The sequence below is a fragment of the Opisthocomus hoazin genome, chromosome 4, assembly GCF_030867145.1.
Source record: "Opisthocomus hoazin isolate bOpiHoa1 chromosome 4, bOpiHoa1.hap1, whole genome shotgun sequence".
In the NCBI taxonomy this organism is placed as follows: domain Eukaryota; kingdom Metazoa; phylum Chordata; class Aves; order Opisthocomiformes; family Opisthocomidae; genus Opisthocomus; species Opisthocomus hoazin.
The window spans coordinates 91422147-91447818 of record NC_134417.1 but is presented as its reverse complement, the minus strand read 5'-3'; the positions used below and the strand labels follow the sequence as shown (position 1 = coordinate 91447818).

General features: G+C 41.0%; 1 protein-coding gene across 20 annotated transcripts in view; it reads left to right on the top strand.

Annotated features, from left to right (window-relative positions):
* The window catches only part of OBSCN (obscurin, cytoskeletal calmodulin and titin-interacting RhoGEF), a 202913-nt gene that overhangs the window by 138560 nt on the left and 38681 nt on the right, over positions 1-25672 (top strand). For 18 of the 20 annotated variants that reach the window (XM_075419909.1, XM_075419905.1, XM_075419919.1 and 15 more), the window contains 17 exons: positions 42-108; positions 936-964; positions 1257-1385; positions 2227-2366; positions 3526-3726; positions 4095-4177; positions 4921-5094; positions 6541-6700; positions 8372-8488; positions 9770-9934; positions 10815-10973; positions 12251-12428; positions 14060-14173; positions 14873-15040; positions 15307-15409; positions 16002-16131; positions 17274-17379. In XM_075419909.1, coding sequence (XP_075276024.1) covers positions 42-108; positions 936-964; positions 1257-1385; positions 2227-2366; positions 3526-3726; positions 4095-4177; positions 4921-5094; positions 6541-6700; positions 8372-8488; positions 9770-9934; positions 10815-10973; positions 12251-12428; positions 14060-14173; positions 14873-15040; positions 15307-15409; positions 16002-16131; positions 17274-17379 — 2223 coding nt within the window. Of the gene's footprint in view, positions 1-41; positions 109-935; positions 965-1256; positions 1386-2226; positions 2367-3525; positions 3727-4094; positions 4178-4920; positions 5095-6540; positions 6701-8371; positions 8489-9769; positions 9935-10814; positions 10974-12250; positions 12429-14059; positions 14174-14872; positions 15041-15306; positions 15410-16001; positions 16132-17273; positions 17380-23578; positions 23622-25672 lie in introns of all 20 variants that reach the window. The other 2 variants (XM_075419921.1, XM_075419920.1) reach the window with 1 other exon arrangement.

The following is a 25672-nucleotide window of genomic DNA, read 5'->3' as shown; positions in this document are numbered from 1 at the left end:
CTCTGCCTTCTGTCCTCTAATGATAAACCCTAATCTTGCAGTGAAAGAGGCTGAAGTTCTGACCCAGGAGCGCGTGATGGTGTCAGAAGCCATCATGACCACGCTGGGGTAAGTGGTTGGCCACCCAGGCTGAAGCGGACACGTGCAGGTACCGCCCTGCAGAAGTTACCATGAGTTGCTTTTAGGCAGTGTTCACTTTGGATATCTCACCTTCACATCTAGGCACCAGAGTTAAAATAGCTTGAGGTCCTAGGATGGAAAGTGCTAGAAATACTCTGTTATCAATTGCTACTTGTTCATCTTTTAAGCAGAATGCCCCCAAAAATGTCACAGGGTCAAGGGCTGACTCTTGCTTGCCAACATTGAAATACACTGATGCTTCACAGAAAAAGTAGTAAATTAAAAGTAGTAAATTAAAAGGGTCTGTTCACAAACTTCTTGTTTACAAATGCACCTGAAGAATAACCCCCTCAATTCACCATTCTTGACTTGGATACTAGGCTGATACAATCTGAGAAGTGGTATCCACCTGAACACACATTAGCTTCTAGAATATATCCAGCCTAAAAGGCTTGACCAGTCTTCCTCTGAAGTGTGAAGAACATCAAGAAAGCTGCAGTGTGAATTCAGCTATTCCACTGCAACCTCTCCCAAGGGTGTGCCCAGGCTCTTAGGCATATTTAGTGATATATGGTTTATCATCCGTCCAGTGGAGTGAGCTTCCTCCTGCTTCCTGTGGACTAACAGAGAATTAGGGCAGAGCAGCTTGTGCAATGAAAATTTATATCCTGCCTCCAAGGAGCACTGGAGTCCCAGTCTAGATATTCCCAGCCTTTACATACAAGGTGTGAGAAGGAGGGGGTGTTTCTCATTTAGCTCTCCTTACTACACATCTTATTTTAACTTTTGAATCTGCTTTACTCTTTCTTTTTCAGAGATATTCATCCTTCTGAAGCAAGAGAAGGTAAGAGAAGCTATTTTCTCTCTCCTACTCCTGCTGTTCACATTTACAGCTGAGGTTGCCTATGTATTTCATGATTACCACCTACTTTTGTACTGTTTTCTTGAAACTGTCTGAAATTTTAGAACTTTTCAGGATTGGTCTCTGTTTAAGGGTGAATTATTTGGATGAAATGTGAGCAAGCACAGTTTTAAAAGCAGGAGAAGTGAAGAAAATTAGACGTTCCTTCCACAGAAGACTTCGTTACTCAAAAAACTATGAATGCTTGCGTAATAGAAAATTCTGACTTTTCCAGGAGACCTTGAAGCTGGTAGAGAAGGTGTACCCAAAAGCCCTATTTCACTAGCTGATGTTGGCTCAGAAGAGTTCTTCCAGAAACTCACCTCGCGTATCTCAGAAATGGTATCCGCAAAAATAAGTCAGGGTAAGCAACCTGGCAAACACAATTTAATTAGTGTAGAAAAATATGCAGTCATTTTTTGGGGGGTGTGATTTGGTCTTTAAATATCAGTGAGATTTATGAAGTAGGTTTTGAGACAGTCATACTACATAAGCATAGGAACATTTGTAAATGCTTAGGGCTAAGAATTTTTAGTAAGAGTCCATCCAAACTGTATGTCTTAGTCTATAATTTTGAACTAGAAAAAAAGCTATTATGGTAAACTGAGATGGCTAGTGTCCATTTTATACAGACAGTGTTTATTTAAATAAGGAGAAATAACTGTAAGCTTTAGAGAGGAGGGCAAGTTGTAAAAATGGAAGTGTATTTTGAACATCTTAGGTATTTCAAGTTCCTCAGATATTCATTACTCCTGAGTCTGAAAGCCATTCTGTTCTGAGGACTTCCCACATCTTTAAGTTTTAGCTCATAATGGGATTTAAAAATCAAGTTGGGATGAAAACTGTGTGCGCAACTGTGCAGTTATCCAATGATTTGTTGAATTAAATGAAAAATCCTGATTTGTGTATCATATACTGATTATCTAGCAGTAAAATTTTATCTTGAAGCAAAAACAGAGGCATTACCTCTCCTACAAATATTCTTGCAGTGCAGTGGCAATACATGCAGTAAGCGTGCAACCTCATGCATTAAAATGTCCCAATTATTTATTTAATCCTAAATATCAATAAGAGATCACACTAAATACTACAAATGCTCTTTCTAGCGAATATTTGTTTCTATGAAACTGAAAATTATTATAGATTTGGTTCATGTTCAAACTGGAGATCTTTGTTTCACACTTCACTGTTGCTCTGCTTTTCAGCTACACTTCGAGTGCCAGGCACAGAAAGTGATGATGAATCAAAAACTCCCTCTGCATCTCCTCGCCATGGACGATCCCGACCTTCATCCATTGCTCAGGAGTCCTCCTCTGAATCTGAAGATGGGGATTCAAGAGGAGAGGTATTATATCTTTATGGACAAGTTTAACACAAGAAGAAAACTTTACTTAGAATCACCAATCTCCTATGGTTTAAGAATCCCCTTTGGGGATGTACTTCACTTTAGTAGGTATATTTAGTAGTTAAATATTTGGTCTGCAATTACAGAGCAAAGAAAACCAAATTCTGATGCTCACTGTGTGATCTTGAACAAGTCTTTCATGTCAACATGGACAAAACATATTCATTATTTGGCACCTTTTTCTTTCATGGCTGAGCTTCAGAAAGTCAGAACTTGATTTTCTGTGGCCTTGGATAGAGTTGGTCAGAAAAATTTTGTTGAGAAGTTCTTCATGAGCAAAATGAGAATTCTGTGAAAATTAGAAATCAGAAATTTTCAGGGTGTTCATTTCAAATAGTTCCTAAAAATATAAGAATCACAGAATCATAAATGTTGGAAGAGACCTCTAAGATCATCAAGTCCAACAGTCACCCCAACACCACCATGCCTGCTAAACCATGTCCTGAAGGGCCACATCTACATGTTTCTTGAACACATCCAGGGATGAGGACTCCACCACTTCCCTGGGCAGCCTGGTCCAATGTCTGACCGCTCTTTCAGTAAAGAAATTTTTCCTAATATCCAATCTGGACCTCCCCTGACGCAGCTTGAGGCTATTTCCTCTCATTCTATTGCTGGTTACTTGGGAGAAGAGACCAACACCTGCCTCATTGCAACCTCCCTTCAGGTAGTTGTAGAAAGCAATAAGTTCTCCCCTCAGCCTCCTCTTTTCCAGACTAAACAGCCCAGTTCCCTCAGCCGCTCCTCATAAGAATTGTTCTCCAGACCCTTCACCAGCCTCGTTGCTCTTCTAATATATATTTGAAACTTTAGAAATGTTAATATATTTTGACATTTTCAGGACCACTGTTTGTTTTGCCTTGGGAGAAAAAAATCCACTCTTTCATGAGGTAAATCCAAAACACCTCAGATAGTTTTGAAAATACAGCCTGAGCCTCCTAGAGACTTAGTCTTCCACTTGCAAAAAGCAAATGGTGATTCTCTTTGCCATGCAAAAGCTGGAGAATAAAACATTAAACACAGATAAGCACTTATGTTCTGCTGGTGTTACGGTATTTTATTTCCAGAGCACAAAATAACTGTTGTTTCATGCTGGCAGATCTTTGACGTCTACATGGTCACAGCTGACTACGTGCCCGCTGCACCTGACAGGGAGACCATCACTTTGAAGGAAGGCCAATACGTGGAAGTCCTTGATTCAGCTCATCCTCTGAAATGGCTGGTCAGGACTAAACCAACAAAATCTAGCCCCTCTCGACAGGGCTGGGTATCTCCAGCTTATCTGGACAAGAAATTAAAGGTGACTGATCATGCTGTGTTTATTTTTCATTTAAAATTACTTGCTCAAGTTGCAGTTTAGAGGCATCACTTTTGCAAAGAGTGATGGATGAAGACGTGGTTAAAGGGGTCTGTAACATGATTGGAGTTTTTCATGTTTTTATTAGACAATATTTCCATATGTGTGCAGGCATCCCTGGGTTTGAAAGACCTAATAATCCTCCAGCAAAAGACAAATTTCATACTGGTTTAGGAATTGGAAAAAATTTGGGATTTAGGAAATCCTCTTGTTGAAAGGGACTGTGAACACGTGAGGGATATCCCTCAGTGTGCGTTGATAAAAGCACTATTAACTTAGAAGAATCTTGTTTCTTTTTTCTTGTATTTTAGTTGTCACCAGAGTGGGGAACAACAGAAGCTCCCGAGTTCCCTGGAGAGTTTGTTTCCGAAGACGAATATAAAAGGAAGCTAAGGTGAGCTCATGTATTTGCACCTTTGAGTTTTCCTGCCTTTTTAACTAACATGAATGTTGGCATTTAAGTCCCTCGTGTCAGAGTGACAGTTTTTGTTCTGCTGAGTCCTGCCACCTCCTTTTTCCCAGAATCAAGCAAACCCTTGATTCTCTCAGACTTGTATTTTTTTATCTTTGATTGATTTTTGCCATTGATTTCAGCCTAGGAAAATTCCAGGTAATCTAAATCATATTGGATGGCTTGAAATCATATTTACATGATGGTTTTAGATGATTTCATTCTAGAAGCTCTCTGATTTCACAAAATCCAAAACTACAGTACCTCTGTACTTTGGGGTGCCATATGTCCGAGGATGATGTCTAAAGAGGGAGTGAAAGCACCCAACCTTGTGTTACTCCCTTGCAGTCCAGCACACTACTGAGAGTGTTCCCATGGAGCTATTTGCTTTCTTGATTGCATAAAGTGGCATTGAAGTTGCTACTGTCTATTTCACACAGATACTTTTGCTGCTCACACTCTAAGTGCCCTAACAGTAGATGTCTGTGAGATAGAGGTAGGTGTTACTCCATGAGCAAGGTGTCTAAGTGCCTCTTGCAGTCAGAGGGGATCTATCAACACACTCCAGGGAGTCTGTTCCTCTGGTTGTATATCTCTGTTTTAGAGCCTAAAAGTCTCTCAGCACATCAAGGATAATTGCGATGATTTTTCTGTGATTTCTTGTTGTCTATTCATCTTCCATTCAGTGTTCTTATTCAAGAGCTGTTGATCTCAGAAGAGGATTACATTCAAGATCTACAGTTTCTCCAGACTCATCACCTCAAGCACACTGAGATCTGTCCCAATGTCCCAGGAGCTGTCGCCAGTCAGAAATCCACCATCTTCAGAAATATTGATGATATTGCTCGCTTCCATTCCAGGTGGGCATTCCCATGTGCCTTCATTTGGGACCAGAGTGGCTCACTTACTTGATGTCAGAGCCACAGTAACTATTCTTACTGCAAAGGATGTGGAGCACTGACAACGCTGATGTGCAAGAGAACTGATGGTCCTTTTGGGATGAGAGATGATGGCATAGCTTAAGTCAGAGCATAGGGTTGGGACTCCCATTACCCTTCAAGAGCTTCAAGGCTTCATACGTCCATCTTATTTCTTATCCTTTTAAGTGAATTTAATTGAGAAACAGTGAATTATTATAAAAAGGCAGCATGGTCTTAACAGGCACTTCAGTGGTGTCTTCACAGAAACACACATTCATCTAAATGTGATGCCAGCATCCATGTGTTCTTCAGCTGTAGCAGGTTGCCCAGGTACAGAGGCACAGCGCCTCTGCCTATGCCAAGAAAGAATTTACTGAGGATTTGCTGTTCACAGAGTGACTTCCCAAGGTCCAGACTGAAATACTTTTGCTTGCCAAGGAGAGGAGGTGTTGTACAATGTCTTATGTGCCTTAGGCTTTCCTTTGCTAAGGGGCCTCCTGTTGCACCTTGGTACCCTTGCTCTCATGGGAAGTGATCATTCTCATGGGAAGTCTCTGCCATGAGAATCACTCTTTCTTCCCCATTTTCCTGCCCTGTGGTCCTAATTTTTGGTTTGCTTTTGGAGGGGGGGTGTCAATATCTGCACACAAAGCTTAACAACCAGTGAGTGTGCAGCGTTTTCCCCAGTCAATGTGTGCTCCAATCAGTGCTAGCGGCATTGTAAGCAGGAGCAATCAATAAAGAGTTTGAGCAGGTTGCAATGAAAAATATATGGTTACTCTGGAGAAATCACTGGGGGGGGGGCACCGCTTCTGCAATGGGGAGGACGCTTGTGTGGGACATCTGGCACTTTTCCTGGCTGGGCCACAAAAACAGGTTTCCCTTCTCTTTCATCCCTCACACTCTCTTCTCCCTCTCCTTTAGTGTTTCCCAAAAAATAACTTCAACTGCTACATCTGATGCATGTAATTAGCTGCCAACATCGCTAAAAATCTTTGGGCATGCAAACCTGTCTCAACATCCTTTGTGAAACAGAGCGAAGATCTCTATCTTCACTCATGTGGATGGCTCATTGACCCTTAAACTGAGGCACAAAGATCTGGGGAGAGGTTAACGTCCCAACTTGAACTAAGCCCTTGAAAGTTATCCGTACCTTCCTTGCAGAGCATTTCATACATTCAGGCTTAGAGGGACAGCATCATGCTGGAGGAAGAGGCACTGAGAAGTTTTATGCTAACATGGCAGCATCCCTCATTTCCCCCAGTCCTTTTCTTTAAAGTATGTTAACCTGAAATTGCCTGATTTAAAGGTCTGGCTGCCGGGGCTGTGTTCTAGCCTCATTCCATCACCTTCTTCTCTCATGTCCTTTTTCGTTTGTCCCCATAGTGTATTCCTCCAAGGCCTGCAGAAATGTGACACTGATGATGACGTGGCCATGTCCTTTATCAAGCACGAAGCCGAGTTTAATAAGTACATCCAGTACCTGGTGGGGCGGGTACAGGCCGAGTCGATTGTTGTCAGCAAAGCTGTCCAGGATTTCTACAAGGTAAAACAATAACCAAAGTACCTGCGGAAGAGGCATCCTATGACTCACTGCATCAAGAAATGTAGTTATTAATCAGAAATGTGATCCTGAAGAGCACTATGAAAAATTTTTGTAGGAAATCTTTGTTAAATATAATAATTTTGTGTTCGCTGTTTAGCTCTTCCTGATCAGTACAATCAATACATGAACATATTTACTTATTCATTTATGAATATTATAAAAATTATACACATATGAATGTGGTTGTGATTATGTAATTAAAGGATGTTATAAGGACCACCACATTATAAGACCAAGTGAACTCACACAAAATATTAGTATAGATAGTGAAATCCTGTTTCTTCTCTCCAGCTGCTCAGGACTGAAGTTCACTAGTGAAAACACACACACGACGCTGCAGATCCAAGAGCACATGCATGTTTGTGGATCCCTTGAGTAGCAAGCATGGCCCCTCTGTCCATCCCATAGCCCCGCCCAGATCCTGAGCACTTTTACCTGCTCCATGAGCCTCCTACTTACCTGCAAGTTCAGCTTCATGGTCACTAGGAAACAAATGCAGGCGTTCACACTCACCTCACGTTCACAGTTCCTTCAAATTATCAGCACAAGCTCCCAGCCTCCCTGGTGAGGGGACTGGAGCATCTCCCCTACGAGGAGAGGTTGAGGGAACTGGGCATGTTCAGCCTGAAGAAGAGAAAGCTATGAGGGGACCTTATAAATGCCTACAAATATCTGAAGGGTGGGTGTCAGGAGGATGGGGCCAAGCTCTTTCCAGTGGTGCCCAGTGACAGGACAAGGGGCAATGGGCACAAACTGAGGCACAGGAAGTTCCGTCTGAACATAAGGAAGAACTTCTTCCCTCTGAGGGTGACGGAGCACTGGAACAGGCTGCCCAGGGAGGTTGTGGAGTCTCCTTCTCTGGAGATATTCAAGACCCGCCTGGACAAGATCCTGTGCAGCCTACTGTAGGTGACCCTGCTTCGGCAGGGGGGTTGGACTAGATGACCCACAGAGGTCCCTTCCAACCCCTACTATTCTGTGATTCTGTGATTCTGTAATGTCCATGCCTGGACCCTGGGTCTCCTACTTGCATCTAGTCCAGCTTGAAGTCTGCCAGTGAATTGCACACAGTTGCACCCATGTGCACCAGATAAGTTGGAAAGGATAAACATCCAGCTCAGTGGCTGATGTCCCAGCACAGGGACCCTGTGACTTGTGTTTCCCGCTCCAGGTGCCAGTGCCAAGACACTCGCTCTCTCTGGTCGCTGGCACTGCAAACACATGGACCACTCTCAACCAAGGTCTGGCACTGGTTCCTGGACCTGAGTTCACTCAGTCCTGCCCTCCCATCCGCTGACAGCACTGATCTTTCCTGTCGCACCTTCTGGTTCTGCAAGCTTTGGACCACATTTCCCCAGCATCAGTCCTGCACTGCAAAAGCAGACAAATTTTGCATTTCAGACTTCTTGCAGTCTAAAATAATAATTAGCTGGTCAAGGATGGGGGAGGTTTAGAGATATCAAACTTATGGTGTAGTAAGGTCTGGTAGAGCTATCCAGCTTTGGCTGAGTTAGGTCTACAAACCAGCATCATATAAGCATTTTCCAGGCAGTAATCTTTTCTATCGTTCTTTGTAACAACCTTTCCTTGTTCTTCTATGTATTTTTTCAGAGATACACGGATGAAATTTTAAGTAATGAAGATCCTTCACAGCCACTTATCCCACCACTGCAGCACTACCTGGAAAAACCCATAAACAGGATCCAGCAGTACCAGACTATAATCAAGGTGAAGAGCTTTTGTTCTATGCTTATATCTGATAGGTTTATATCTGATAGGTTTATGTTCTGCTTTGTGCAGCTTGCATAGAAAAATATTTTCATAGAATCATAGAATCATGAAGGTTGGAAAAGATCGAAGATCATCAAGTCCAACTGTCAACTTTCATATTTCTTGTCTTTCTTCTGATGCAACTATAATTAAAAGCTGCTTAAGTAAGCCAGTAATTAGCATCAGTGCTGGTGCTCTCTAAATAGTTTTGTAAATGTAAATCCAGGCAGAGGTTCATGGTCTCCAACCCCATAAAGTTCAGCAAGATTTATCTGAATGAGCTTTAGATATATGCATATACATGTATAATAATTAATACATGTATGTATATGTCCTGACAAGTATGAATTTTCTTCACATTCAGCAACAGGTATGGTATAAAAATAAGCAATTTCCAATGTGTAAGAAATTAACTTACCAGTTTCTCTCCTTGTCTTTTATACTGTCATTATAGTAAGATGAAATTTTTGTTTTCTGAAGTGTTTCATCTTTCAAGTTTTCATCTGTCCTACTGTCTCAGTTTCTAGCCCAGATCACAAATGAAAGTTTCAAAGTAGCATTTTTTAATGGCATTTTCAATAGAAAATCGCACTGGGATAGTCAGAAAGAAGACTGCCAAAATATTTCTGCATTATAGTATTACAGAAGTGAGCAGTTTGAATAGTTTGAAGAAGGTTCAAATTAACTTTCTAATTTTGAACACCTCCCTGCACGCAAACAACATTTTAAATGGTCTCTTGGAAGAGAGATTAAGCATGACTTCATTACTGAAAAAGAGCAACAGGAACAAATGTGGAAGAAAAGGATACCTTCTATTTCATTTTTTTTCCATCCTCTCTTGGTTTTAATCTAATAATGACTCTTAGTTTAGCACTCCCACATGAGTTGCTTGCCTCATGGCATTGTCAGGGTAAGCACAAGAGGAATGCAATGGATACATTTAGGATTGCTTTGGGTTTTTTTGGTTTTCAATCACGAAAGCATATCTGGTATTTGCTCCAACTTTGTCTTTGTTTAATATCAATTGATATTAAGGAAAAGCCAGACTGACTAGTCTGTGAGGCTGCAGAATGGGTAGGAAAGAGGAGACTTTGGTAGCAGAGCAGCACATGGTGAAAGAACAGGATAAAAGTTGCTCAGATGAAAGAGCTGGAACAGATATTGAGAAAGCCTTTGGCTATCAAGTGAATGTATTTTTTTTTCTGACAGCCCAGTAACATTTTCTTCATTCAACTACAGGAATTAATCCGAAACAAAGCAAGAAATAGCCAAAACTGTACTTTGCTGGAGCAGGCTTATGCTGTTGTGTCTGCACTCACCCGAAGAGCAGAAAACAACCTCCATGTCTCGCTCATTGAGAATTATCCAGGGACCTTGGAAAGCCTTGGTGAACCCATCCGACAGGTAACTGGCATTTCTCAGTCTGTGTTAGTGCTATGCATGCCTTCACTAATTTCTACGTAGCATTAGGTCCTACAAGAAGCTCCTTTAGAGATCATTTCTGGAAGAGTCTTTGCTTATTGCCTTTCTTACTGTTAGAGAGATGTGTCTCCTGGCTTGATTGAGGTTTGAAGAGGAAAGATAACCAAGCTTTTGGGACACTACTCTAGGACTTTCAACACACTCAAATTCCTGTTTCTTTGTAGACTTATTGTGTCATGCTGGGCAAATCATTTACTCTGCCTGTTTGTATCCTGTGTCTTCCATGGGAATCACAGTGTATTGCTGAGGGGAGTTGTAAGGCTAAATTACAGAGATTCTCTGGTGGGCATTCATCTATCCCCATTTATACATCTGAAAAAGAGTCCAATCACACTCCAGGAGTGCTTCCTTCTTCCTAATGATGCCAAGGGGGAACCCGTGTCACTAACTGAGCTGTGTATGTCTCATGGTATGTGAAATGAATGTCCTGCTCCGGTGAAGGAGACCAAGTGAGCATATAAAGTGTCCACATAACACACAAAATACAATTTTCCTTTAGCATTTCCATTTCCAAGAGTGTGCCTAACTGAGAAGAGCTCTGTCATTTTCTGGTGACAAATAATACCATTAAAAGCACAATGTAATGACAACCACTGTGTGCACCCCTGTTGGTGCCGTCAGTCTGATGCATCACTTTTAGCATTAGAAACAATCATCTATTGCACTGTAATAAAGCAGAGACACATAAGGTGACGATGTAACAGTAAACATTTATCTGTTCACTGAAAAGTCATGGTAAGGCATCACTGTGGTAATTATTTCACATTTCTCCCTATGCGGTCTTCCTTTTTTTTCCTATCAGGGCCACTTCATTGTGTGGGAAGGAGCTCCAGGAGCTAGAATGGCATGGAAAGGACACAAAAGACATGTCTTCCTCTTCAAAAGTTATATTGTGATCTGCAAACCAAAGCGAGATACAAAGACAGACACCTACAGTTACATCTTCAAGAACATCATGAAGGTCTGATCATTATATCCTCACCTAGAGCATTTCTCTGTCATTTAGAACTTCACGTTTATATCCAGCTTGGACATTTCAATAATCCTTTGTCTGCAAAAATCTTTGCAGCACAAGTAAAATCTATGTCTATCCCAAAATCTCTCTGTTAAACCTGTCAGAAACATCAGAAAACATCAGAAGCATGAGTGGATTTTTACTGTGCAGCAATGAGGTTACATGTACAAGTGTTTATTCATCTCTGTTACCTCACTGAGTTAACTAAATAATGACGTGATATTGATGTGAATTTTGCTCTTTACAGTATTTGCTAGCATTTGTAGATTTATGGTTTTGGCAGTCTGTAATGTTGGTAGTAAACTGGAGGAAATGCTGGTTTAGTCCTATGCTGCGTTCTCAGTGGTTGTCTCTGCTGTTTTTGTCCTTTCCTGATACCAATTCCTGTTTAGAAATGAAAAACTCAAATGATTTGACCAGCTCATCTTGAGACGTTCAGGGCGCAGGTTAAAACTGCAAGAAACTGCAGAAAGAATTTTTCCATGGCCGTAGATGCTCAACTCCAGTAAAAACTGAATGACCATACAGAAAACCCATGGAGTTCTTGGCCAAGCCCTGTCAGGGCCTTCTGAAAGTCTTGATCTCTCCTCATTGATATTCACAGGCAGATTTTATTTTCCAATCAAAAAAAAAGGATGCTTTGTCTGGAGAGTACCTGCTCTGGAATTTATTTTCATATAGTCCCTAATTGTGCTGTTCCTGGGTGCTGATGTTAGCCCAAAAGCGTTCTGCTGTAGGGTTGGTATGTCTCACCCTGGGATACCCTTTAATGCTGGATGTTATTCTCCCGAAATGTCGTTAAGTACTCCTAGGAAAATGTCTGTTTGGTAACCAGAAAGTCAAGTATGCCAGGGAAAGAATTGCAAAGTAACTATGATTGCTGTTTAGCCAAAGCCATGTTGCATTGCTCATGCAATCTGAAAAATCTTCAAAAGCGATGTAAATTATCCCTTTTCCTGTTGGAGCATCTAATACAGCTTTAATGGGAATGGCACAACTCATGTTCAGTGAAGAGGGTACACACTAGCAGCAGGAAACTTGCTGGTGTTCAATAGTTGTTTCCATGCCAGACCTTCATTGGAGATGGTTTTGGTTCACAAAAGCTAGGTCCAGATCTGAACTGTCCTAAACTCTGGGACTGCAGCTGCGGGAAAGGTTCTGGCTGAAATTTAGCCCTAAGAACACAGGATGTGTGTTGAGTTTCTTGCCTTTCTGTCACACAGCTGAACAACATAGATGTGAATGATCTTGTGGAAGGGGATGACCGGGCATTTGAGATCTGGCATGAACGGGAAGACTTGGTCCGCAAGTATCTCTTTCAGGCACGTACAGTGATTATCAAGAACTCCTGGGTGAAGGAGATCTGTGGCATACAGAAGCGGATCAGCGAACCTGTCTGGAGTGAGTACGGCCTGAGGTAGCCCAAACCTCCTAGTTTTTTCTTGGGTGATCTCCCTGATTCAGGAAGAAGATTAGCAAATGAGGCAGAGAAACTATTTAGGGTCATCTGCCACCTCTTAAAACCAACTAGGGCTGGAAGTTTTCCTTTTATCACATCACAGACTGCTGTAAATAACAACTGGTAAGACTTACCAGCAAGCAGCAAGCTTTAACTGGAATGGTTATAGCAGTATTAGGTCCTCCACTTGAGCTAGGGAAGGCACCTTTATCAGAATGGGACAGTGGTGCTTGACTCCATTCATTTACCATCAAGGGAGCCAAGACTGGATATCACTGAAGTGACATGACAGAGGTTCGACAGGACCTGTATAGGGTTTTAGGCAACAGCAGAGTAGGTGAGTAACCTTCTAATTACACTTCAAAGTCCGTAACCTAAGTGTGGAAAACACATGCTGGTGAGCTGAGGAGGGCTGGCTGTCCTTGCCCGATTCAGCTGGTGGGGGTTGCCTTTGATGGAAGATCAGAGTCAGAGGCTGAAATGGTTGCTCGGTTCCCTGTCTTCATATTCATATGTCATCAATAAACAAAGGATGTTGTTTTCCAGCAAAACAGGCCAGAAAATGTGCTTCACTGTAGAAGAGAAACGTTATTGTAACTTCTAAAGCACAAATCGCACAGTTGGCACTAGAAAGACATTTGATCTGGCAGGGATTGAAGAAGAGTAGATGACCATGAAATTTGGTGACAAAGGCCCTGGCCCATGGCATGAAGAGAATCAGACTCCAGTGAGAAAAGGAGTCTCAGGACCTGACTCAGAGTCCTACTGATACCCGCACAAAGCCCCGCTGTGACCTTGTTGGATACCGAATACTCCGCTCCAGACTTTGGCTCACATTGCTGTGTCTGGGCATAGGTGTTTGCTTTGGGTTTGTATCTTGTCATTCAGGCTGCTCCACCCTCACTGTCATTTGAGATTCCACCAATTTTCCATCCACAAAATTTATCAGCAGGGATATTAGGTCTTTATTGTCCAGGTAAAAGCTACAAATGGTGTCCTTTACAGCGTAAGGAAATTTGGCATCTTAAAATGTCAGAAGAGAATTGCGTTTACTGTATATACACTGAAAGCAAGTCTGGGCATTTTATTTTTGTGCTTTTAGTGAGGTGTCATGATGGGGAAGCTTATCAGAATAATTTTGCATAGTTTCATACGGTAGTAATAAGTGCCTTAACAAAGCACAAATTTTATTGTATGGAGACCAACAGAACTCTAGTTTAGATATCAAGGGTTCATTTTAATTGGTGAATTATCTTTACTGTAACAGCTTCTGAATAATAGATGTGCTTATTAAAATGATGGTATAAAATACTTCCTGATAAGCAACAAATCCCATTTTTTTTATGGTCCATCTTTTATAGCCAGCAACACAGATTTGACAGACTGAATTTAGTCTCAGATAAGCAAGGACAGCATGTCACCTGGAAAGTCATTAGCAGCCAGAATTTCCTGTTCAGCTTTCCATTCTGAACCTCACAGATTTGCAAACATTATACTTATCTTACTTTGCAGTAGCCATCCTACGGACAGAGGCCCCCTCCTCCAGACTAACATGTTTATTCTGATGTTTCAGTACCTCCAGACTTTGAGGAAGAACTGGCGGACTGTACAGCCGAGCTGGGAGAGACAGTCAAGCTGGCTTGCAAAGTTACGGGAGCTCCCAAGCCATCTGTCAGCTGGTACAAAGGTATGAGCAGCAAGGCATGAAATTCTCCAAATTTGTTCTCCATCTCTACTGCTTTGCACTAATTGGCTAGTGGGTAACCTAAGAGCTGACCACCTAGAGATATCCAAGTCTAAAGTTAGCTACTCAACAACCCAAGTAATGTAAATCTTCTTGTAAGCTAATACACCCTGTTTTTTCAGGTTTTCCTATTAGACCATATGAATCCACATGTTGTGACAGTTAGACAACTTCTAGTAAATGAACAACTTGTTTAAACTAGCTCAGATGTTTCCATGTCATAGCACAGGCAGCTCTGCAGACATACTATTTTCCCCAGCATTACTGCATTGTGGAGGAGACAGCTTTTCTGTAAGTTCATGCCTTGTAAAGATCTGTTCTGCATGTTTATGGTCACTTGGGAGGTGTTCCTCTGGCTAGCAAATCAGAGCTATAACTGCACAGCACATATTCCAGAAGAATTTCACTTTTAAATGAGGATTGATGATGTATGCGGTCCCTCAGCTGTGCTTTGTTCAGAAGATGCTTTGTAGAGAGCTGGAGGGAGACAAAGAGCTCATTCCTCAACTACCAATGCCAGCTGCAATAAAGCATATACAGCTCTCAGTCTTGTAAAGCCAAAACGCTGGATGAAATTCCCAAGGAGAAAACATAATTGATACTAAACTCTGTACAAAGACTTTTTTCCCCTTTATCTTTAAGATGGAAAACCTGTGGAGGTGGATCCCCATCACATTATAATAGAAGATCCCGACGGTTCCTGCACATTGATCTTGGACAACCTAACAGGTGTTGACTCAGGACAGTACATGTGCTTTGCTTCCAGTCCTGCTGGAAATGCCAGTACCTTGGGAAAGATCCTTGTTCAAGGTAAAGTCCTAGATGCATTGTTTCAAAGGGATCTGATATGTAGTACTTGAAACACGAATCTTAAAACATTACAGAAGTTCTGTAAAACATCTACTGGATAATGCTTTAAAAAATATATATTTGATGTACAGATGTAGTCAATTGTTCTTAGGTCAATAAATTTGGTGTTTAGTGTCTTCTTTGCAGACATCATGAGAATTGTCTGGTCAGAGACACATCTTTCGTATCTGGTCATATTTCCAGCTACATTTATCCTTGTTTTGCAGTGCCACCACGGTTTGTGAACAAGGTTAGAAATGCTTATTTTGTGGAGGGTGAAGATGCTCAGTTTACCTGTACTATCGAAGGAGCACCTAGGCCTCAAATCAGGTCAGTTCTTCAAGTCACACTGGACCAAATACTGTTTTCCCATTTTGCATGGTCACAAAAGTCTCCTACCCTTTCTTTCAAGGTTATGACCCTTTCTTCTCTGTGTCTTCCACCTTAACCTCATCCCAATGCTGGCTCTTCCCAATCCCAACATTCCTGAAATTCTCAGCAATTTATTCTATCTAGGATCTGAAAAGAAATACCTACAGATAATACCTGCCATAGGGCTGTATGAGATCTAATGCCCAGACAACATTTTATCATTCCTTTATCCTCCCTGCCTTACACTTGAATTTATTTTGTCAGCAACCAGTCTGGGGTATTCAGACAAAAAGCTCAGCATAGCTTCACATGATTAGAAGCCCTTTTACCTGCATGAGATTCTTTTGAGAATAATCTCATAAACCTGTGCAGTTTAGCATCCACATGTGATGTACTCCCCTGTAGACCCACCTTCCAGGATCCAAACTTTTGTCTAATGGTTAACTCTTGAGTTGTTTGCCCACTGGTCTGATAGATGGATTGGTGAGCTGCGGAATTCTTGACACTGCATGTGTTTTCCTGGCTTATACTCGGTGTTTGCCACATGCAGATGGTACAAAGATGGTCTACTGCTGAAGGACACGAGTAAATACCAGACTTTCAGTGAACCACGGAGTGGCATCATAGTCCTGGTGGTCAAGAACCCTTCCAATGAAGATATGGGACACTACGAATGTGAGGTAAGTTCGGAGAGATTTAAAGATCTGCTGTCTGACATGACATAGGTAGAAGAATTCATTTTACTGGGAGAGATCCATTGTATGAGAACAGTGGCTGAGTAATTGCTGCTGCCTGCCATATCAAAAAAGTTTATACAAAGTCAGATTCTGCTGAACTAGATCTGGACTGTGAACATCTGAAAGCTTCAGAATATTCTGATCTGAGAGTTTGGCGTTCAAATAATAATTGAGTGAGCTTGTTCTGTAGCTTAAATTCAGATCCAGACATCTAGAGGTACCTCTTACAAAGTTTAGGACCATTCTGATGTGATGTTTTGTTTCCAAACCATCTTTAAACTAGAACAGATTCATGCCGCTACAAGGAAACCATCCAAAGCCAAAAGGAAGAAATTAAATCTAAACAGAAGTGTAAACCACTGAAATTCCTTTTTATTTAGCAAGCATATGTGGAAGTATCTACTAAATTAAAATAAATGTGCTGTAAAATATTTTCTAAAAATTAGTCATAGTCTATGCATTCATTGTAATAAAATAGCAATAAGGTCTCAGGGCTCAGCAACAAGAACAGCTGACCTTGATTTGGGAAATTAGCATTGGTCAGCTGACCCATGGTAAATGGCTCAGCTCACACCAACTTCACAGTTGTTCCACGGAAATTTTTAGGAAGTCTGATTTAATTTAAAGACTTCTACTAGGATTTTAGCAAAATCACATTACCTTGAGTTTGCCACCAGCTAAGATCCCAAAGTCCAGTATTCCCTTGGCTGAGTAAGACTCTGTTGAGTAATGGATGATAAACAAAAAAGCCTCTTTACCACTTGAATGCAATATAACAGGGATGTGTGCCTGTTGGTAGAGACAGAGCTACCTCAGGACCAAGTCACAGGCTGCAGAGCAAACTGTAAATAACAAAGTTGGCTGCTGTGCCGTAACTTGTCTGTGTGAGTCATTTGTGGTAAAGCACTATCATGAACTCCACTGAGCACCAGCACATTCATTCAAACTTTGGCTTTGGTTTGGGGTCACATCTTCATCCATTTCTGTTGTCATGGAATTGCAATGAATTTGTAATATAGCATAGGAAGGTTTTATTACACCAAAAACACCCTGCGTTTCATTTGGTACCACATGATTCTCTTTAGCTGGTGAACAGATTAGGGTCTGCAAAAAGCGGAGCAGAACTTTACCATCACAGTGCTGCAGCCCTGACCCAGGAGAGGAGAGGAGACCAAGCCATTACCATAGAAGGTATGATCCTTGATCAGCTCTGTGAGTATGTCAGTGAATTATTCTAAAACCATCTCATTGAGGAGCGAATATTTTTGCCATCTTATCCATGTTGATTGTTGGTGTACACGTATCTGTATGTTTACCGAGATGTGCATGGGTATACTGCCGCTCAGCTCTATACCCATCACCATCTGTTGATTTCCAAACCTGGCAAATCAACTTCATCATATAATGTTCATGAATGCATTATATGAAAAAGGAGGAGCAAATGAAGTGTATGTCACACCACCACTAGTGCAAGAAAAATGTTTCTGTTCTTGTTGGAATACTTGAAAACGTGCGCCAGACTAGCAGAACATCAGTTATGTACTGCTGAGGAAACCCAGAGGCCAGTAAGTAAAGCTGCAGGCATATTGTGATCATTTCTGAAATACCACCAAAGACCTGGAATGACATTCATCCGGAATGACTGAGAAAGCAGAACTGACAGCAGCTTATCTGGGCATTGTTAGTTCGTCCATTATCTATGACTATTCAGATACTACACACCACATAGTCAGAGTCTATTCCTCTTTTTTCTGCATGTTTCACCTGAATTGGAAGGGTGCTATGGACTGATTTTAGACCCATCCAACAATGCATCTCTTTCTTAACACCTTTAGGATGCGACTGCCTAAAGTTACCTTCTTATCAAAGGGATTTTCACAAGCAGTATGTTAGACAGGCTTGCTACAAACCCATCCCAGCCGAGTGTAGATCAGCAGCTACATCTGCATAAGGAATGTTTCCTGGCATAGTAAATTGCTTCTTCGTGCATCTCAGAAGTGTCCTTGGCTGGCTGAGCATGAGCCAGCCCATGCTGCCTCTCAAACAGTTCCCAGCAGCGGTTCAGGAGATAATACAGCCAAGGCACCAGGTATAATGGATAATAGATATCTTACTGCTTTGGAGGGTAAGAGAGAAGACTAGGATAGGCACAGACCATTCCACGGCAGACAGAGAGCTGGCCCAGATGTGGAGACATGGCCAACAAAAGCCAGAGGTTTGCCCTCTTTCGTCATCTTCAGTGTTTTCACATTGTCTTGTGATAATAACAGGGGTTGAAGTGTGCTTTTGACACACTCAAGTGAGAGCCATCAAATACAAAGGCAATCTGTTTCAAGAAGCTGCTAAGCAGCAAATGACTGGAATCTAGAGAAATACTGAGGGGAAAATGGTACTCCACTCCTATTTTTTTCAGCATTTTCTATAGGCCTCTGCTGTTGGCGCTGTCTGAGACAAGATCCTGGTCTGGATGCACTTTTTGGGCCAGCCCTCTGTAGACACTAATGTTGTATTAGTACATTAAGAGGATTCAGACCTAACAGGCTATTAAGATTAGTGTTCTGATTTATGTACTTGTTTGTCTTGTTTTTATGCTTGCTTTCCTTGTAGTCCTTTCCCAGGTTACCATCAAATCATTCAAAAACATTACAGGGAGCATGGTGTTACTATAGCAAGACTATAATTGTTTCAGCAGAATAAACCTTGAAATACTTGATTTTTTTTGTTCTTACTGTGTGCTACAGAAAGAAAAATAAGATGTGTGCAGGGTGTAGAGGAACACAAATCACTGTTAGGGTGGCATATCTTGATGAAGCTCCCTTGTACCAAGGCAAAAGATGTTATAAAAACAAACAAGTGCTTTAAAACAGTGGTAGGAGCATTGTGCAGCTCTTGGGGTTGCAAATGTACACGTTCAGCCCCAAATTACTCATGTGCTGTTATTCCCGCCATCATAAATCAAAAATTTCTTGAGCTTGGTTGAAGAAATATAATTGGAGTTTGCCTGTAAGCTTCGGAAATGTTATGAAATATGTTTTGATCCATGATGTGCAATTGCTTAAACTTGGTAATAGGGAAGGAAACAGATCCCTGAGTCACCTCCAGGGAGAAACTGAGGGAGAGCTTCTTCAGGCCAATGGAGCAAAGAGCAGGCTCATCCATGGAGCAAGAGGATTGTTCTGAGTAGAATCGCATCAGGGATGCATTTGGCATAACGCACTTGGCTGAGAAGGGAATTCATTGCTTTCTTGAGAATCAATAACCAGCCTTGTTCTGCCTATGGAAAGATCAGGTTCATCTGGCAAAGAACTGGAGGATGGATGGATCTCATGAAGGCTTTCTCTTTCCATCCTTACAATCCTTTCTATTTGTGAAAATGGGACTATTTGTAACTTCACCAAGAGGACAACATTACTGCTGTGTGGTACTATTGCAACAAAGAACAGATACCATGTCTGTTTCCTAGCTCACCTGCGCGGTGGGTCTACGTTTTACCTGATTTATCGTTGGTTCTGCGAAATGACTATTGTCAGAGTCTCCTGAGGCACCCAAGGGGCTTTAGTTGCAACTATTTTAGTTTTTATCCTCCTGCCTTTCTGTACTGTGTGTTATACTGAACCAGACCTACAGTCACAATTTGCGATACCATTAGTACAGTGGTTTACGAGCCCTGGTCTGCAGTCAGTGATGGTCCACAGCCCAACACCATGGGTCTCAAAACCAAAGTTCTTGTTATCAGGTTTAAATTCACACTACGGGAATTTGCAGATCCATTGTAAGGACGAAATCCAAAACGGGTGGAAACCGTTGGACTAAGCAGTCCTTTTGCAAGCAGCCACAGCTTGGGCTGCAAGCCTGCAACACTGAGTTCTGCCTTCAGCTACACCCGGTTGCTGCACTGAAGTCAATGGAGAGTTGCTTTAAAAACCCTTTTTTCTGTGAATATTGGAAGAATTTTAGCGTCTTAAAAGCAGTGTAACTGAAAGAAGATCCTTCTCTTTGACTTCAAGTTGACTGTCTGCTTTTTACACCTTGCTGCTTAACCTACAGACAGTAGATCTGGGGTGATGTGCTCTGGCATCCCTGTTTAACATGTTGCTATTGCAATTCGCTCATCCCAGGCTCACTAACTTGTTCAGTTTTTAAGAACAGCAAAGCCCAGTGTTGTTGAAAGGTGTTGCATCCTCTCCTGGGCAGACAGGTCCGGGACATACAACGAGATAGCTGGTTGTAGGGGAAGGAATCGGTTACACAAGCGGAGACGAGCAAAACCATAAAGAGCAACTCCCAGCACAGTTACAGCCAGGCAACAGGAACCTCTTCGTAGTCTTGCCATAGATCTGATGCAGAGCTTTGGGCAAGTTATTTAGTTGCCTGGTTTGGTAATACCCACCTTGCTTGGAAAAGCTAAAAACTGAGGCGCTCAGATGGAAAATTGCTCCAAAACATAGAGGAGCATTAGATCTCCTAGTGCCACAGGGCACAGGAGTTTGTTCACCTTACCTTTTTAGGGTCCTCTGTTTGGGGTGATGGTTAGGATATTTATCTTGTTATTTTTATTCTGTTGTCATCATCGGTTAGTCTCATTTTTGGGCTGGCCGTGTGGTTTTCAGTGCAAATTCAAGACAGCACAATCTGCCTTTACAACCATCATCTCAGTCGCTGTAGGAGTGGAGCCTTTTCATTTTCAGAGAGAGGGCAAAGCACTTGCATTTCGTTCACACACTTCAGGAAACAGCGTTGTGTCCACGAATCACTCATTTCAAGCTTAGCCTGAGCAGTTCATGTCAGATTTGTGCCTCCCCTGTTGCAGATCAATCTCCTCAGTGCAGCAGAGGAGGGGTGAAAGCAGAGCAGGGCTCCTCTGATTTATGCCAGCGGCATATACTGCGCAGGAAAAATAGGTTTATGCTTCTGTGAGCAGAGAAAGCAGACTTCATGTTTCAATAAAGGCCATAAACCACCTTTCATCCATTCACAGCAACACGAACTGACTTTATTCTAAATGTTTCACCACTTGTGAGTCAACAATTTAATGTATTAACCAAAGAGGAGTCTCGTCCTGTAGAAGCACTGGCTGATCCTAATGCTTACAGCTTTTAACCTGCTTATCAGGGGCTCCTGCTTTGCAAAGCTGTTTTCCTAAAATGCTATTGAACAAGTTGAAATGATAAATCCGGTGCTAAAACGGATGCAGAATATTTTCCTCTCGGGGGAAAAAAATAAAAACCAACCCAAATTCTCTCATCCTACTTTCGTGTGGTTCTATCCTTCGTATAGGATTTCTGAAATCCTGCCTCACACCTCGGATAGCACATATAAGATTGATCTGTCATGCCCTAAACCGCAAGTCGTCAGGACCCAGGTTTACACCATTGTCATCCCAGGCCTGGTGAACTTTCGAATCCTGAATCCCTTTGACATCTGCAACATAGAAATCTTGCAGCGGTGTCATTTGGGAGGACTGCAAGAGCAGACATTAGTAGTGAAAACGTTAAAGAGACTTCCTCTTACAAGCACTGGGGGATTTCATCAAATACATATTTAATTATCATATAAACACAGTTGTTAAAATAACTGTATAAAACATCTATGTTTAGGTGTATAATCAAATTAATTAATTCCTATTTACATCAGAACTGATCTTGCTGCTTATGGATTAATCTCAAAATATTGTTTGATGACATTTTCTGAAATTTAAGTAAAAATTGCACAACATTGATTTAAGGGTTTAAAAATTCACAGAAAATTTCTAACCCTTGCAGAGTAAATTTTTCAGGCACTCAGTTCATCTTCCATCGTTGTATAATTATTACTCCACCATTTAAAAAAGGTTTTGAATTGTTGAAAAAATATGAACTAAGGCTATGTAAACAGTTATATTGTAATTGTGTTCAGAGATAAACATTTGAAAGGAATTTTGCCCTTTACTTACCCACAAAACCTAATTTCCAAACAGATTTTGTTTAAACCCACCTAACTCTGAAGTAACTCCTATGACTGTATTGGAAATTATTCCAGATTTTCACATGCATAAGTGAGATGAGGCTCTGCAAAGAAAAGACAGAGCTCCAGGTCAGATATTAACATCAACATTTGCACAAAATTCTTCTTCATTATGGTGGGATTTGTTGTTTTACCTAGCGGCAGAAGAGAGCCCTTGGAAGCTAAGTGGAAGGAAAATTAGGTTAAACTATTCCACCTAATAGTGTAAATGTATTCTTAATTTTCAGTCACTGCAGTTTAGGGACACTATTGAAAACATCAGCACTAATCATATGTTATCAAAGAAATAACAGAGACATTACAAGTTCCCTGGGCAAGGACTGTTTGCAATTTTTATAGTCATATTTTTAAGTTACTGTTCACTTTTAATTGTACCAACAGAAAATTGCCAGAGCTTATTTATTATGGGCTGGATGGAAGATTGCAAACCAGTTGCTGGAAAAATGACTTTGAGATTAAATGAAGGGGTTTTTTTGAAGTGGGGCTTGCTGTTGTTTTTTCTACATCTCAGATAGTTTCAGCAGTTCAGAGTGTGTTCAAAACAGCCTGGTTCAAACAGTGTCTGAACTTTATTCCAGCAGATTGGATGGGAACCTGCCAAAAATCTCTATTAGCTCTTCAAACTATATCTTTCTTGGTTTTAAAATATCAATTTTAAGAAATATTTGCAAAATCATTAAATCATTACTTTTCTTTTGATCTTCATAGGCATCAACAGCTTCTAGTTTTTTTATGGGACAAGGGTCAGGAAAAATTGCACATTATAGTAGCAAAAAAGAGATGGAGGTGTATTACAGGGCTCTCCTGGGTTTCCTAGGGGTTCTTTTTTTCATGCTGATTTTCTGTACGGATGATAACAATTTTAGTTTTCATTGTTATCGGCTTGGATTTTGCATCTAGTCCACAAAAGCTTGGAAACTGTTCAGTGGTTGGGGAGACTCTTTTTCTAGTAAGTGAAATCACAGTTTAAAGAATTTCAGCTCTCCAGGATTTTCCAGATCAAGGCATTTTCAGGTTTCTCACACCATCACTACCTTATTATAGGGGGGAAAAGAAATTTTAAAAAAGGACCTTGTTTTCTAGTTTTGACCTGCCAAATCAAAATGTCAGAATCTCACGGAAGAATGAACAGATTTTGCAATATTGTTCTCCACAAATTACTTAATTTCAAAGCTACACCATTCACTGTTCAGAGAGCACTCTGAATTCTCCTTCTTGGTCAGACACATTACAGATGATGCTGGAAATAACCACAGAAAGCATGGATGGGATGGTACAGTTGCTTTTTTCACTCCAGTTTATTTTGATTAACTGAGCAAAGTTAATTTAATCATTTCAGCTTTTGCCTTTCTTTAACACCATGCTGTTCATACTGTTTTCTTTGTAGTCACTGAACAAGAGACTAAAGTGCCCAAGAAAACCATCATCATGTAAGTGCTGATTTTTTTTTTTTTTTGGTAACATTTGTGTTTTGCCTTGCTGCCTATGCATGATCCAACAACAAGCTTGTGTTCACTGGCCATGCAAGAGTGTTCATTCCCATCCCACCAGAACTCATGTTATTCTGTGCTATGCAAAGTGACCACCTGGGAAAAAATCTTACTATCCCTTTTAAAAAATAGCAGTACTGGTGTTAGACACAGCCTGGGTCAGTTTTTTTATGATCTTACATGTGAAAAAAACTCACTGAATACTGCCAGAGTTGTATAGGAGCTCAAGAAGGTAGAGTCTGACGTTCAGTGTTGAAAAGAAATCAGTTCTGAGAATTGGCAACTTGAAAAAATGTACAAATATAACAAGTATCTCATAGCTTACAGTGATTTATTCTGGTTTTCCATTTTGCATATGTCAGGAAACTCTTTTATGGTGAAGCAGAAGGAAGATGCCCAGTTTTAACCCCGCCTCTCTCTATATTTCTAATATGACATTTTGCCCTGATAATGACTTGGGCTTTTTGGATACTTTGAGCCTGGTTTATACTGGGTGTCTATAACATATAAAGATTAATCGCAGCAAAAAGCAGTACTTCCTCAGTCATATGAGACCAGAAGCTCATCAGCCATTAAAATCTTCAAGTATCTCCATGTTTTTAAGTATCACAAACAAGCACATAATAAAATTGTGTCACGCGCTGGAAGGGGGACATCGTCCTTCTGTGGTAGGCCTTCAAAGCACCTGCAAGCTATTCAAATCATGTCCTAATGGTAGCAGGTGACTACACAATAGATATTTTGGGGAAATTAATTCCTTCAAGAGTTGTAATCTTGCTAAAATCAGTCCTTGACTTGGACATGATGCTAAAGTTGACTTTTTTTACTTTTGTTCTATGGTGAGGAGGATGGATGAAATGACAACGAAAATGTGGTTAAGTATTGGTTACTTTTTATCTATCTCTTTTATTATCTTCTGTCACAACTATTAGTTATGATCCATGCCCATTCAGAGCCAGTAGCTTATAAGAGATGTCCCTCCTCCTAGCAGAAGGGGTTTCTGCCTTTGCCTCTCTCTCTTCCACACAAAAGTTCAATTAACATCTCCAGTCAGTAGATTTTTTAACCCTGCAAAGACCATAAAACGAAGGTGTTTCTTCCTGTACCATCTCAAGGACCAGAGTTCAGATACCAGTGGGGTAGCTAAACAGAGAAACAGTTTTTCTGTATCGTGTTCAGAACCATCCCGAGAAAGTCATGAGCAGGAAGGAATCACTCAAAGCCCAGACCATGTCTAAAGCTTAGCAAATCTCATCTTTCTACATCTCAGTGCTTGTAAATCACCTGCAGAGATGATTTTATTTTACATCTCTCCTCAGTCACCTAATAGTTCTCCTTTTCCCTTTACAATTTCAAATCACAAGCAGCATCATTAATATTTGTTGATTAAATAATATTAAACTAATACAAAATACCATCAGTTAAGCTGATTTCTAAATTTCTGACATGTAAATTCCATAGACTATTGCTTTGGACAGCTCAAGAAGTGATTCCTAAATTGAGAGGTGCAGCCCCAAAGGAGGATGGCACATTTGATGATCTTAGTGGTCTTTTCCAACCTTAATGATTTTATGACTTGTGAGTGGGATCTCAGAACAACAGAAATTCTCCTCCTTTCACTCCTGGATGTGGTCAGGAACTCATTAGAGTGGAGCTCAGCTGGAACTGGGATAGTGATGGGGTAAAGTTTAAGAACAACTCTCTAAGGGCACATTCCAGCTCTCCTTTATGTGTAACGAGCTGAGGAACAGAAGCAGGTTTGAAACTACCAGCAAAAAATAACAGGTAATTTAGAGGTGGGATTGAACCGTGCCTATATATGCAAAACCCATACCCAAGAAAGCATTTAACCTTGCAACGTAGAGCAAAGTCTAGAGCAAGCACACATGGATTCATTCTCATCTTTATCTAAAATTATTTAGTTTTGTGTAATTCAGAGAGGGACCATGGCCGTTATGATGGCTCTGCATAGACCTTAAAGCTCTACAGCA